The following is a 16553-nucleotide window of genomic DNA, read 5'->3' as shown; positions in this document are numbered from 1 at the left end:
AAGTTTTACTAGATCCCCAAGATCGATGGTTCAATTCCAAGGATTAACACTTGTTGTGAGGGGTAGTCACGAACCCCGAAAAAGATTAGTTACTTACTCAAAAGGTGAGGGTATACCTTTGATATTACAAACTCATAAATATTGAAGATTGGTCAAATTTATTACATACAATATTATTAAACTAAATTATCTCCAACTTGTGATTAAAAAATTATTGCAACTATATAGATAGAAAATCATTATACAAGTTTGATCCTACACTTATAGAAAGTCATAAAGAAGAATAAGGAACATGAACAATACAAAATTTACAAGCCAACACAATTTCTTGAGGATGTAACACCACCATCCACAACAAGATTATGGCCACTAACATACTTGGATTCATCACTAGCAAGATAAAGTGCAGCCTCAGCAATATCTTTAGGCCTTAAAGTTGTTCCTCTTAAGTTAGCCATCTCTCTCACAAACTCCTCCATTTTCTCCATTTCTTCTTGGAAAGGTACCCTAAAATTGTTACATTCTTCATCATCTTGTGCTTCATTTTTAGTTCTCCATGCATTTACAAGCATAGATGTAGCCACCCCAAATGGAGAAATGCAATTCACTCTTATTCCATACCTTTTGAGAGAGAAAAATGTTAGATCAATGAAATTAATTTGCATAGCAAACTCTTGAAATCATAGACTTATGGACCAAAAGTAATAAAACAAACTTCAATTTTCAAAATAATCCAATAAAATTAAGAAGTGTGTGTTTGAATAACCAATTTGATTCTTATAAATTTTCTAGTGGACTACTTTAATTTCTAGAAAAGTGAAAATCGATATTAGTACTCAAAGATCGAAAATGTGAATTACAATAGTCCTTATCAGGGTCATAAAATATGCTAAATGATAATTTGACTCACATACATTTGATTTTTGAGAATAAAGTATATTCTCATACCAGAAGATAAGTTATCTCCTTAAATTCATTTAGTGTTTGACATGTGTCTTATTTCCCTTCCTTCAACAATTTTTATTTAAAAATATATTATAAAAAGAAAAATAAGACACATGTCAAACACCACGGGCTTGTTTGGGAGTTGGATTTTGGAGGATAAGTAAGAGAAAGGGAAGGTTTGTGAGTCATCTCACAAGTGTATTTAATGGCTCTCAAGCCTTCTCTTTCCCTTCCTTCCCCTCCAAAATCAAACTCTCAAACTAACCCTAAATAAATTTAAGGAGATACGTTATCTCATGATACAAAAAGATACTTTATTCTCTTGATTTTTTTAGACCATTTTGAGTTTTTCAATTTTTCATAAATCAGTTGCTCCACACAAAACTTTAAGGAACCTAAATAGATCTCTACTCTAAAAAAAAAAAGGATTTCAAGCAATATTATAAGGATATATACCTTCCCAACTCACAAGCTGTGTTCTTTGTAATCCCAACAATGGCATGCTTTGAAGCTGTATAAGCATGAGGACCAAGCCCTCCCATAACACCAGCTACACTAGATGTTGATATAATTGACCCAACTTCTCTAGGTATCATAACCCTAGCTGCATGTTTGATCCCTAAAGCCATACCCTTCACATTCACACTCATAACTTTATCAAACTCAATAGGGTCAAAGTTTACTATGCTTTTATTCTTTGATTGATTTCCAAGCACCCCAGCATTGTTGAACATTATGTCAAGTTTTCCATAATGAGAAATTGTGAAACTTATTAGATTCTCAATATCTTCTTCTGAACTAACATTACAATGGAAATAAGTTGCTGAAGGAGATAGTGAATTTACAAGTTTAGTTCCTTCTTCATCATTAATATCAGCAATTACTACTTTTGCACCATTCTTCACAAAAACTCTTACTGTTGCTTCACCTATGCCTCTAGCACCACCAGTTACAATTGCAATTTTTCCTTCCAACCTATAATAATATATCAATCATTCTTAAGAACATAAATTTTTTTTTGCATTTGATAAATTTTTTTCCAATTTATAAGTACATGGTAAAGAAAAAAAAAACATATAAATATGGCTTTTTGGATTGTTAGGAGCTCTAACCTATAACAAAATCAAATATCACATATCACATAAGAACTTAAAATAATCACAATTCTTTATATTGGTTTATTGGCATAATCTAGCATGATTATTGTCATGAGAAAAAAATGTATACACCGATATATATTGTCACTATACTATCTACAATTGTCTCTATATAAAAAAATATATAAATGAATAATAGATGTATTGTCTGTGTATAAATATTTATATTGACAGTGTATAAATATTATACTTTAATCTCATATATCTAAATAGAGCATGCATATAAAATATGACATTTTAAATTTTATAAAGATATAAAAGGTGACATTTTTTTGCTCTATAGATGCTCCACTTGGAAGAACATATTGAAGATTTTGGAGTTATAATTGATATTGTATAGAAATTGTTAGTACCTTTTAGGTGAAGAAGAAAAGGTAGATTCTGATGAGTGAAGAGGAACTCTTTGAAGGTGTTTATCAGGGATTACTTCAGTTGCAAACATTGTTGAGAAAGATAAGAGAAAAAGAGAGAAAGAGAAAGAGAAAGTAGAGAGATTTGAAGATTGGAGTGTAACAAGTGCAAAACCAGATCCATTTATATAGGAAAATGACAAATGATTCAGATTTAGATGTAAAAATGGTAATATCATAAAATGATGAGATGAAACTTTTTCATATATAGAAGATTATGCTATGACTTTTGCATTTATAAATGTGAAACTTTTAGGTAAAAATTATTGCTTGGAAAAGCTTTAATTTAATTTTAAAAACAATATTTTTATTTAATTACTTATAATTCAGTTTCTATTTTGATGTTTTTTTTGTTTCCCACATATATCCTCGCACAAGAGACAATCCTGTCCGAGTCGGGAACATCCACAGGTACGTGGAGCTAACTCTCCCAACGGGCATTTTTTCCATTCATAAGACTCGAACTCGGGTTCTTGCTTAAAGGGAATCAAACATGTACCACTTGAACCAACTATAGTGAAGTGATACTTTGTTCATGCATGTCCATATCCTAGTGGAATTTACAGATGTGGTGCACCTTGACCGAAAATTTACGGTTTTGGTGTACCTTTTAGAAAAATTACAATGTAGCTTTGTATAATTGGCAATGGGATTGCCGATTTCTGTAATTTTTTTCTCTCTCCTCCCCCAAAATCGGCACTGGGGAGGGAGTTTTATTATAATATAATTTTTTTTTTCAACTCCCCCCTAAATCGTCAATGTGGGGGGAGTTTTATACTTTTTATTTTATTTTTATTTTTTTTCTATCCCCTAAATCGGCAACCGGAGAGTTTTTGATTTTTTTTTAACTTGTGGGAGTTATATTATTAGTTTTAGGGTTTAGTTTTTCAAACACAAATTCTAACAACACACAACATAATAAATTTTGTCAACCTCAACCCTAATAACAGAACACAATAATGAAAAACACACATAAAAATATTATGTGTTTATGAAAAACACACATAAAAATATTATGTGTTTTTCATTACTGTGTTATGTTATTAGGGTTAGGGTTGACAAAATTTATTATGTTATGTGTTGTTAGGATTTGTGTTTGAAAAATTAAACGCAAAAACTAATAATATAACTCCCACAAGTTAAAAAAAATCAAAAACTCTCTGGTTGCCGATTTAGGGGATAGAAAAAAAATAAAAAGTATAAAACTCCCCCCATTGACGATTTAGGGGGGAGTTTAAAAAAAATTATATTATAATAAAACTCCCTCCCCAGTGCCGATTTTGGGGAGGAGAGAGAAAAAAATACGTAAATCGGCAATTACAGAAATCAACAATCTCATTGCCGATTTATGCACTAGTTTTGTAATTTTTCGAAAAGGTGCACCACATCTGTAAATTTTCCCTTATTTTTTTGGGTATGTGAAATTCAGTTGATATGAATTAATATCCACATTGGGAAAATTCTGTTTTTTTTACTGAATTTATTATTTATATATTCTCGGTATAAATTTTTTATATGATCGGTTTATTTTTAAGTAGTATTAGCATATGAAGTGTAAATAATGGATCGATAGTGTAATTTTCTTTTTACTGTTAGTACATATAAATTAATCTTTTGTTACAATTTTAATGTACAAATTTCAAATCATAAGAGATAAGAGGACACATGGAAAAAAAAGAGACACAATGCAAGGAGGACTCGTGACACAAAGCTAATAAATGTTTTTTTATTGAGGGTATTTGTGAGAGTAAATGTGAAATGATTTTTTACTATATTATTTTTAAAAATGTGTACTATTCATTTTTAATTATTATTGACTTTTACATAAAGTTAATACAAATGAATGATAAATGATATACTAATTGTGTACAGATATTATTAATAAAATAAAAAATTATTATATTTTATTCTTTTAATAATTAACTACTATTATAAAGTATAAAGAATATAATATATAGATAGGAAATGAATAGTTTTTTTAAAAGATATAAATAGTAACTTAAAAATGAATAATAATTTTAAGTCTAGTTTTTATTCTTCTTGAATTGTAAATAAAAGTTTATGTGAGTCAGATTTTGGGGCTAAACAGAATTAGGGTATACCTTAGTGTTTGAGGGGTTAAGTATGTACTTATAAATTATCTAACATTTTAACAATAATTTCCTCATAATTGTAGCATGATTCCAACTCATGTCCGTATAAGATATGATTTAAATTCTTATTATGAATTGAAATGAATCAAATTTTATTAGAATGGACAATCACACATCTCAAAAGAGATTAATTTATTACCCAAAATATAAGAATACAGTTGGTCATATTAAAAAATATGTTTACCGTAAAAAGTATTTGATATTCACCCTTATAAGTATCTCTTTTGAGTAATATTATATCTATATATTTGTCTAACAAAGAGGTGTGGAAAACGGAAAAATAATTTTATAAGATGTATAGAGAATATTTAAGTGATTTTCATTTATCAACAAATTTTATATATAATATTATGTATATTTTAATATGGTTCATAAGAAAATATAAAACTTAAGGGTCTATAGGTTTGACAATTTTCTATTTACCATTTTCATTGGAAATGATAAATAAGGATGAAAAGTGTTTAGAGATTTATTCTCATTTTATATTTCAGAAGATGTGAAAGCCTCATTTCTGAAAATGATAAAATAACATTTCAACATTTTCAAGAATAAGATGGTGACAATTTTGAAGTTTTAACACTTGTATTATTTTCCAAAACTCTTTTCACAAAACACCAAACCCAAAATTTGTCTCTCCACCGATAAGAAAAAAGCCAAACCCATGAATCATGATACTATTTTATATCTTTCTTTCTCTCTCAACAACAAGACACTTTATATAGGGAAGCTTTATTGATAAATGTTGCATGCTAATTAATTACTATATTTATGTGTTTGTCATTTTTGCTGATTTTGTGCCAAGGTGTTAGTCCTATATATGAGTAACCCACTTTGTGTCATCTTTAGGATGTGGAATTGCTCCAATTTGGAAGAAAACAAATAGAGCACAAAATGGGTCACTCACTTTGACTCATGACACATTTCAAACAAGTTTTTTTGAGAATCCAAATATTTACTTTATTTTAAATTAAATAATTTAAAATTTTGTACAATTATCTTGCTGAGAAAATCTCAATTCCTCGTTTTAGGTTGAGATGATGAGTAGTTAGTACTAGGGGTGAGTAGATTGGGCTTTAATATGGTCAGGTTTTAATGAGTCTAGGGCTGGGCAGGGACCAAGCATGACCTGTCCGACCCGTCTCATGGTCAATCATGTTTGTATGTATCTTTATTCCAATGTGTAGAGAGTAATGACACATTTTCGGTTGAAAGTATTATTGATTCTTTAATTTTTTTTATCATACATATATGATTAATAGTATATATACATATATCACTATATATGTCAAATTATATATTCATAATAATAAATAATATTGAGAATAAATGTTGACCTACTCGATATTTAGGGTCTAGGTTCAGGTTTAAAAGTTGATTCACACGATATTTAGAGTCGGTTTAGCTTCGGATATATGGTCAAGTATGAGTTTAAAAAATGACATAACCAACATTTAAGATCGGATAAGGGACACACCTTAACCTGCTCCACCTATGCTCACCCCTAGTTAACACTTTTACATATTATGATTTTCACTCTAACATCATTTGTGAAGATGTGAAGAGTTAGAGTCAAAGGTTTTAAAAATAAAAAATATCACGACGAATATGTTTTCATAAGGTTGAAATTTAAAATAGGAAATATTTCTTAAAATTAAATAGACCCTAAAGTGTCATTTTTTTTACTTTATATACATAGCCTTAATATCTTTAAATCTTAAAATTAATTTTTCTTAACAAATCATTCTAGAAATTATCCATATATTTATATAACAACAATAGTTGGTTCAAGACTTACTTGGCTATATACACCTCAATATAATTTTGTGTCTCCAATCGGGTGATTTTTTAGTAAAGCTTTTTGCAAGATATGAAAGTTTCTGCATATAATGATGTTGTACTCCTTTAAAAAAGACTAATTTACTACAGTGGTATGCTACAAGAAAAGTTTATATTTTTCTACACATAAATTCAATAATTCAAATTCAACAACTCTTTTTAATATTGAAAAGTGTTAATGACAATTCAACTGTTCATATAGGTATGGGTTGTGTTTATGGGTACATGCTCACTTATAGCACATATATAGCGGGTACCAATTGACACAGGTATCATATACCCATATTCACTTGTATGTATTATGCGTATTTTTAAAAACCTAGTTGTAAAACCTACAGGTGCTCGTTTGTGACTCATGCGCATATCTGCATAGATTTTACATGCGGGTATGGATTTTTCTGTCATCCCTAATCATTAAATGTATTATTACATTAAATTAGTATTTCAATTGATATTAAATTGGCTCTTCACATGCATTCAATGATATTCACATGCATTCAAAGAGGAGTAACTAACAAGTATTGGGCTCAAGTTATTCAATAGCCCAAAGCGAGAAATAAAAAGGAAAAACAAGAAAGTGGGCTTTAAAACAAAGGCAGCCCATAAACCAAAAAGGAGTTCAAAAAACTAGGAAAGAAAAGCTAGAGTGATCTCACCAAGCATCCACGTATCCCATTTATTTTGCTCTCTAGTAACAAAAAATGATGGTAGCCACTCATAAAATTAATAACTGTTTGTCGATGAGTTCGAGTTGTGGGAGGCTCTCCTTTGTGGGAAATAAAATACTGCATGAAGTATTTAAGCTGGTGGGTGATACGCTCAGCGTATTCATGGGCCGTGGAGGTCACATGTCAGGACTAAAGTGTTACCGGTGACATGCTCAACATATTCATGGGTCTGGAAGGTCGCATGTCAAAGCTGAAATGCTACGGTCGGGTCGGAATGAAAATGTGGTCTTTAACATTGATATTTATGATGGGTTGAGAGTTAAAACTCAATCAATAAAAATTCGATTACCATTGTGGATGCTCTCAAAATTCTTCCATTAATATTGTTACTATAATCATTCCTTTGGAGAAGTAGGTGTCATAACCACCAAATCTCAAAAGAAGATTAATGTAACATTTTAAAAATAAGATAAGTATTGAGTGTAATTAAATCAAACACAAACCATAGTCACCATATTATATTTATTTTAAGGATGGAAATTCCAATTCTATTTGCTACTTAGAGCAATAACACATTTTTAAAATCATGAGCACCTCTAATATTATGTTAATACTTGATAGCTTTCATATACAATGGAAACATATTAAGAGTGTGTATTATTGGTAATGGGATGAACCATTCCCTTGTGTTTTTTAATGAAATAGTGCATCAAAGTAAACTCTCTATTTATTTTTTGTTAATTAAAGATTCTACCTATACATAGTTTTTTTTTCAAAAATAATGATATAAACATTCTTTTTTGTTTGTTTTATATATAAGATGAAAGGGTGTGCATGTTGATAAGGACTTTCATTAATTTTTAAGTACATGCTTTTCTCGAGCAGGTTATAGTTTTCTCATTTGTACTAATTACAAGTTAAGTAATTTTTTCCTTTTTTATGAAGCTATATTGAAGAGTGAAATTGAAGAAAGACTTGTTACTTATTCAACTTCTCATGCTTTATAATTAGGAAGAATAATTATGTATCCGATCATTTATCCTCTATTCAGTATAGTTATAATAATGGCTAAGGTATAAGAAGCTCTTTTTTTATACTACGTATCTCCTCACTTTTTTTGTAAGGAACTAATCTATTTCAAGATATGTGACTGTCATTCCCAATAAGTATTGTTCACAAGAATTAAACCATTAATCTTTTAATCATCCTAAGGATAAAGTGAAGTCTTACACCACTAAATTAAAGCTTTGATGGTAGCTATAATAAATCTTTTGGTGTTGACTTCAAATTAATATCAAAGTCATCAACTTATATTTGTCTTTTCTTGTTCCCAAGTTTAAATAAGCTTAACCTGTTTTTGGGCTTCTGACTTTTATTTATGTTTTTAATGACAAAGATATTATTCTATTATATATAAATAAATAAAAATGTGTTACTAAGTTATTATATTCTCTGTTTTTAATAGTATTTATTATCTCTTCATTAATGTAGATGATCTTTACTCCAATTTCAACATCGGGCTACACCACAATCATTATAAGTTATAACCTTATGTTATTGGAAAATTAATATACATTATAATTACAATTACAATTTAATTGAGTTAGAGATCATCTCTAGTACTAACGAGTACTCAATAGAATTATTGACATGTGGTACATAAAAAAATAGAACGATCCAAATATTTATTGAATTTTAAATTAAATAATATGAACATGAATCCAAATCCTAAATAACACACAGGTAAAATAGTTCATATGGTGGGTCCAAAAATACCAAACCTAGTCCTAGGCAGGTGAAAATAACATATTTAAGGCCACCTACCAAAGATTTTTGGAACTCCACTTCCACATATACAGACTGTTTATAAAGATTTATACAAAGTTAATATATTATTATTTACCATTTATTTGAATTATTTTTTTAGAAAAATCAATGACGATTAAATATGCTGATAGATAATGCAATGATAGTATATCAAACTCTTACATTGTCGATGCGTACATTTTTTTTTCTGATTAGTATTCAACTAACTTATTGTTGTCTACCTAGTTAGTGCTTACAAAGTTTGTTGTGAATGATCTTGATATTGTTGAGAATTGAAAAATGTTTCTCTATTACTTACCACCACTTCCAAAAGCAATTCCCAAAAAGCTTTCAAGCAAAGTTTACATCATTGTATGCATTTTATACACGCTTATATAAACCAACCATAAAGAAACATCATTTTATTTTTCATATTTTAGAAGAAAAAAATAGAAATTATAATTGTGTGCTTGAATGTGATTAAATTAAAATCCTTTAGGCTAACGTGTGAAACATGGTATTAGTTGATTGCAAATTAACCAACCAAATTATTTACGAGAAAAAAATATATATACTGATAGTATAAGAGTTTTATATACTGTCAGTCTATTATCCATCATTTATTTTCCATTATCATTAACTCTTCAAAAAATAACACAAATAAATAGTGGATAATATACTGACTTACGCTGACTGTGTATAAATTAAAATGATGTGTCTATTGATTAAATTTCATTTGATTCTATCCAAATCATTATAAATTATTTTGTTACTCCAACATCACTTATACTTTTTTAATCAGAAAATAAATTGATTAAATTAAAATAGTACCACAAATATAAAGGGTTACAAGAAGGTTCTATAGAAACACATGAATGTGATAGTAACAAATTATTACTAAACTTTAATACTTCAAGTAGACGGTATATTAAATGTTTATTGGACCCAACATCATCACTTAACACAACCCTTATTGAAAGTATACTAGTGGTCCAACATCAAAATAAATGTTCATACCATATTAGAAATTTAGAATAAATGCACATAAATACTCTACTATCTTTTAAAGTTGTCCATTTTTGTATCCTTCCCTCTTAGCTAGTTCTTTTATAAAGTGAAGTTAAACTCTATTATTTTAATAGTTTCACTCCTAAGTACATGATATATGTTAGGAAATGTTTTGATTTTTTTGTTTCCCACATGTATCCTCGCACTGGAGGCAATCCTATCTGAATTGGGAACATTCACAGGTATGTGGGGCTAACTCTCTCAGCGGACATTTTTCTTATCTACAAGACTCAAATCCGAGACCCTACTTAAAGAGAATCAAACATGTACCACTTGAATCAACTCTCGTTATTCGGAAATGTTTTGATTGAGAGGGTATAGTATCAAAAGACAAATAGGGTGGTCCATGCATTGATTATATATCTTTTTTATTATGTTGAGTTATGGTGCTTAATTTTATCTTTAAAAAAATGGGGCACGCAACTTTTGTCCCGTGATTAAGGCTACTCCTAACCTATTATTAAACCTATTATTAAAGGCCGAATATTTTGATAGATTACTTGAAATTGTATAACTATGGATTGATAATTAAAGATTTATATATAATCAGTATATTATATATTATTCACTTGCATACTTATATTTAAAAGTCAATAATAATTAAATATTGATGACAGATGATACAACAATATCGTAAAAATCTTTTACAGTATAATTGTATATATTATTTTTTCTACTACAAAAGGTTACAATGGAAGCTATCTCCCCTTTCTTATTTTAAGATAAAATCATACATTCATAACCGATCAAACTAACACTTGCACTTTACACCAAATGAAACAATTAATGATTTTCTATTATTAATATTTACTAGATGTGTATAAGCTTTAATTTATGTGATGGAAAATTTAGAAAAGAGAGAGATAGGGTATTGAAAAATGGAAAAGTGAAGGTAACAAAAAGGTAGGTCCACATTCCACTCATAGAGTACCAACGGGTGTTGGTTCAAGTAATACATGTTTGATTTCCCTTAAGTAAGAACTCGGGTTCGAGTCTTGTGGATGGAAAAAATGTCCGTTGGGAGAGTTAGCCCCACTTACCTGTGTATGTTCCCGGCTCGGACAGGATTACCTCCAGTGCGAAGATACATGTGGGAAACAAAAAAACATTCCACTCATAGTGTTGGGAAGGGCTTCTCAATGTTAATTTCACATGTACCTAATAAAACCTACCCTTTTGTTCCTTTCTGTGTGAATTTCAATAGTTCAATGATAATAAGAGAAACTTTAAAAGGTAGGCAAATATTTTTCCACAAAATGCAAGGAAAATATTCTGTATCGATCACTTAAATGTAGGAAGCATTCTAGAGAAATTTGTGTTCATGTTTATAATCATATTTATTATATACAAGGGTGTATTAATTATTAGTTTTCATATTTGTTTAGTTAAGTTTTTTCATTTTTAAATTTTAACTGTCTTTCTTAGAGTATAAAGAATAATTAATAACTATTTTTTATAAAAATTATTGTGGAGAAAGAAAAAATAATGATTGTGAAATAAAGTACATGGAGTGGAAAACAATAACAAATTTATTAAAGATTGCCGATTTCAATTATTTCCTTAATTTATGTAAAAGATGTAGAACATCATTTATAAAATAATAAATGAAGTATTTAATGTATTCACTAAAATAAAAGAATTATTTAAGATGTAATCGTCACTTCAAGAAGTAGATTGAATTTTACTAAAGCAACAATTGTATATCTCACATATAACTTTCTTATCCCTTAGAAATTGACAATATTACCTCTAAGTATAAACATTTAAATGAATACTTGTATTTATATACATATAATAAGTCATAAACTATAGTCATATAAACCATCTATATTATAATAAGAACATTGTGAATCTCATAAAATCAACCATTAATTTAATCAAATTATCCATCTTTCATTGGAAATGTATATACCTAAAAAGAAGAAGAGATTTCCATGTCTTATGCCCATCTTTAAGAATTAGGAATTATATTTGATGTCATACAGTTTTGTACCATTTCATGTGTCAGGAAGTATGATTGATCAGAAGAATATTTAATAATTACAATTTTAACTTAAATAATTTTTTTTAATCAATCAGAATTAATGGTATATAGAGTGGAACAAAAAGTGGAACATCGGATATAGTCTGTAATAATTGTAGGCTCCACAATGGCTTTTAAATCCAAGTTAAGATCAAAGGACATTATCAATAGTTATTCCTTAACAAACGCTTTTCAATTGCAAGAGGGTGAGGATTTTTTTTATATCTTAAAGTAAAAGTTTTGGCTTTGAGTGTCTATGAATGAAGTTGTATTAAATATTATGTGGGGAGAGATTTATTATAAATAATGGTTTTACTTAATTAATTAGAATAAAATTGTGTCTATCAAAACTACTTGTAATTAACTAGTTAGATGGATGAACCCTACGTTTGTTGGATACCTGGGTTCCGTTTTATAATTAAGTTCTCTTTTCTTATTATTCATTAATTAATACATTTTTTATAAAAAAATTGTAAAAACCTTTTCAATAATCACTATTTGTAATTAAATGCCTACATTGTAACCGTTGCAATGCTAATAAAAGATTATGTGATAATTATTATTTACTAATCTTTTATTATCTTAGTTTATCCCCCAGAAAAAGGATTCATGAAATATAAATAATAATAATAATAATAATAATAAAAAATTTCTAACCATATGTATTTTTCATGAGAGACAGTCTTATTCAGAACAAGCTTATCTCTCATTAATAGATGATACTTATAATTTAGACTAAAAAGGGAAAAATGATATATTTAATATCTTAAAAATCCAAATATTGTGATTTTCAATGTAAAGATTTGTGTCTTAAATCCTTAAACAATGTAATATATTAATGCACTTTGTTAACAATAACAACTTTAAATGGAAACAATTTCAATGGGTGAATTTCTCATACCCTCACATTGTCTCATCATACCCCAAAAGTTCTTAAGGTTTTATAGTTAATATAGGATAAAAATAATATAATATAAGGACCAAAATAAAATAAGTTGGCATGATATATTATTATTATTATTATGTCTTGAACAAGATAGGATAGGCAAATATGACAACTCTATTTTATCATGCTGAATATACAATAGAATATGACAAATTATTCTATCTCTTTTTTTATGTTGAATACACTATAACTTTCTTAAATATTCACATGCTTATAAAATTTTATTTCAATTTTTATAAAATTTTATGTCATTGATTTTCACTTAATGTGGTTGTATTATACTATTATGTAACTGTTTTCATGCATGATCTATAGCTTTAGCTCAACGTTCAGTGTTTTGCTTTGTGAGAATATTATTAGTATGCGTGCTATTATTAATTTTCTGGTTAATGCATGGGATTTACTAATGAATATAGCTTAAATTATATACAAGCTTATGTATCTTAAGATCATAGGTTTTCCTGAAAAAATGGGAACAATGATGAATGTTTATGGTGTTGGGTTTATTCAAGTGTGAAGTCTCACATTGGATATACGGGGAGGAGTGGCCCATGGAACTAATGCCTTAAAATTTTGGTTCAAGACGTTGTGTCTCACTTATGACTATTCAAGGAAAGACTCATGAAACTAATGCCTTAAGATTTTGGTTCAAGATATGCAAATAAATATTATACTAAATATGTTTGTGTGTGAAACCTAAATCAATATTGGGAATTAATTAGTGTAGGCGTGTATAAGAATTGATGATGGAACTACCCATTAAGTCAAGAGTAGTCTTAGTTGACACTTGACAATGAAAAAGCTAGATGGTGAATTATTTAAAAATTACCAATTCCTAAAAGCATAATTGTCATGTTATGTTCTTTATAAAAATGGAAAAAGTTATGCCATGTTCATGAGTTGAATATAAACTTGAAATATTAGGTTATTGAATATTAAATTGAAGTTGGGTTTTGGTAGATTGGAGTTATTAGAGCTTAGATTATTTTTGTGTTAAATTATAGTAATACTCTAATTAGTTTATTATTAATTTGTTATCACCAATTCCAAAAGTAGTAAAGTAACCTTATCCCATACCACCTAGATGGCAAAACTAGCCATCCGGTCCGTTTTGCCGTGTCTTAACAAAAAAATTACATGTCCGACCCTTTTCAAAACGGGCTAATGAGAATGAGGGTATTGATAAGAAATATGAAAGAAAATTTAATACGATAAAAGAAATAATTAAATAAAGTAGTTTAAGATAATTTTAAAAAGGAAACTTTGATATTTTATATGAAGTTGAACAAACCATATTACATTACAAAATTTTTGAGACATTAAATCACATTACATCATAATTTATTTAAAATTTTTTTCATTTTTTATTACGTAAAGTCCACGGGCCGCCTACATTGCCCACAAAAAAGCTCACAGGCATGGCAGGTGAAACGAGTCGGATGAAACATGTAAAAAATAAATTTTGTATGTCCTACTCGTGAGCTTTACTTGTTTTGCCATCTATACCACATTATAAACGCCATAAGGTGTGTCCTTCAAACATTCAAAATCATCTATTCTCCTATTTTAATTTGTATTGAATTAAGAGTATAAAATTTATGTAATAACATTGTAAAAGTTAATTAACCATTACTAGTAAAAGTTTAGATAAATCGATATATAATATATTGATTATATAATTTTTTTTTAGAGAAATTAATATTAAACTAGAAAAATTTAGTATTCCATTATTGATTTAATTTACCTTTAATATTTAATTTACCTTTAATCTATATATCATATCAAATACATGTATCCTTATCCTTTTTCTATTCTAGTCACCCAACAAAAATTGAATAAATTCACCCAGTGTCATATTAGTTTTTACTAATTACTGTTTAGTATAAATCTATATATTGTTCAGTATAAAGATTTATATATATACACTCTAAAAAATCAGTGACGATTAAATATCAATAATGGACAATTCAATGACAATATATAAAATTCATACACTAGGTCCATATATTTTTTTCTCTTAGTCTTTATATTGGATTATTATTAACTTTAAAATATAATTAGAGTTTAATACTTGTGGAGCGTGAGTGTAAAGTTTTTACATTCAGAAAACATCATCCACCATTGATTTATATTATTTTGTTTAAGAGTCAATAATAGTTAACATTGTCAATGTATATATATTAACTCCATATAAATAATACAAACAAATAATTAATATTAGAAGAGAAAAGATATATACATCGACAATATAAGAGTTTTAAACATTATCGACACATAATCTACCATTCATTTTCAATAGTAGAATTTTTATAAAATATTAGGCCAAGATATTATCTATCTCCACTTCTATATATATTACGTACAAATTAATTATTCCATTTTCAATTTTTTCCATAAACACAAATAACTCTCTCTTCTTTCTTTCTCTCTCTTTCACACTTCTTCCACTGGTGTAAAACGCAGCGTCGCCGGAAAAAGAAAGAGACTCAAAATTAGGGTTCCGTTTTGTGAATTGCATGAAATTGAAGAATGCCGATTTCAAGATACCAAATTCGAAGCGAGTATGGTCTTGCTGATCCAGAACTATATCGTGGAACCGAATACGATGTTCCTGAAACTCTACTTGAAGGTGTTTCAATGGCTGCACTCGTCGGATTTTTGCGCCAGCTTGGTGATCTTGCTCAGTTACTCTTCTTCTCATTCTTCATTTTCTCTCTCTCCAAATTTCTCTTCTCTTTCTAAAACTTCAAGTGTTTGTGCTCTCTGTTTCAGTTTTTGTTTGGAGTGAAGAATGAAGCCTCAATTTTTTTTGTTTGTGACAATTTAGTCCCTAACATAGAAAATCAAAAGTATTAAGTTTGGGACAAATTAGTCATTTTTAGCTGGTTAACTTTTTTGGGACACTTTTGTGAAGACGAAATTTTAATTCTAGCTTTTCCTTATTTTCGTTAACTAAATTGGTACTTATGAATATTTTTCCTACCTAAATAGTAATTTTCATTTCTCATGAACAAATTTTTTTGTGTGATTTGGATGATTTGAAATTGGTGTTGAGTTCCTTGAAAAGAAATAAAGAAATGAGTGTTGCATTTGAAACAATGTCTCAAAAATTGGTTGTGAAATTGACTAATTTGATAGATAATTGTGATTTTTCAATAAAAATTTGAGATATTTTTTGTTGGGGGTAATTTTGGTATTTAAAGACTACCTTGTTCAGTTCGTGTTCTTATTCTTCTCTCCAAAACTTGTGTCTTGTTATTGCATGATCGTAATTTTGCAGTTCAAGTCATTTCACTGATTATTGATTTTTTAATTGAATTTAGAGTTAGAAGATATTGGCTTTCTAATTTGGTGGTTAAGTTGAGCTTTTCATAATATTCTGATTACTTTATTTTATTTTATAAAATTTGTATCGTGCAATTTAATAATTGAAACTGATTCTATAATTATTTTAATTTTGAATTGATTTTAATCATGTCCCTTTTCAGGGTAGTCTCCTTTGATTCTCCCGTTGCACTTGCTTTTTTTTATATATATATAT

At 28.3% G+C, this 16553-nt stretch overlaps 2 protein-coding genes across 5 annotated transcripts in view; one reads left to right on the top strand and one right to left on the bottom strand.

The window, feature by feature from the left end:
* LOC109363409 (short-chain dehydrogenase reductase 2a-like) lies at positions 204-2619 on the bottom strand. The gene is made up of 3 exons (XM_019609664.1): positions 2456-2619; positions 1402-1920; positions 204-621 (listed from the first exon to the last, which is right to left on the bottom strand). The coding sequence occupies exons 1-3, from the start codon at positions 2542-2544 to the stop codon at positions 309-311; spliced, it is 921 nt and encodes a 306-aa protein (XP_019465209.1). The 5' UTR covers positions 2545-2619; the 3' UTR covers positions 204-308.
* Positions 15394-16553, top strand: part of LOC109325568 (protein SCAR2-like) — an 18269-nt gene continuing 17109 nt past the window's right edge. For all 4 annotated transcript variants that reach the window (XM_019557997.1, XM_019558000.1, XM_019557999.1 and 1 more), the window contains exon 1: positions 15394-15696. In XM_019557997.1, the coding sequence (XP_019413542.1) occupies positions 15542-15696 (155 nt within the window). In that variant the 5' untranslated portion in view covers positions 15394-15541. The remainder of the gene's footprint in view (positions 15697-16553) is intronic.

Source organism: Lupinus angustifolius, chromosome LG13 (assembly GCF_001865875.1).
Source record: "Lupinus angustifolius cultivar Tanjil chromosome LG13, LupAngTanjil_v1.0, whole genome shotgun sequence".
In the NCBI taxonomy this organism is placed as follows: Eukaryota; Viridiplantae; Streptophyta; class Magnoliopsida; order Fabales; family Fabaceae; genus Lupinus; species Lupinus angustifolius.
Note: the sequence above shows the minus strand (reverse complement) of the source record. Positions and strands in the feature narration are given on the sequence as shown.

What these genes read in the sequence shown, in the direction of transcription:
- LOC109363409 (XM_019609664.1), bottom strand. Translation starts at nt 2,544, where the DNA reads ATGTTTGCAACTGAAGTAATCCCTGATAAACACCTTCAAAGAGTTCCT. An exon ending in TTTTCTTCTTCACCTAAAAG is followed by an intron (nt 1,921 to 2,455) that starts GTACTAACAATT and finishes ATATTATTATAG; the next exon opens with GTTGGAAGGAAAAATTGCAA. An exon ending in ACAGCTTGTGAGTTGGGAAG is followed by an intron (nt 622 to 1,401) that starts GTATATATCCTT and finishes CTCTCTCAAAAG; the next exon opens with GTATGGAATAAGAGTGAATT.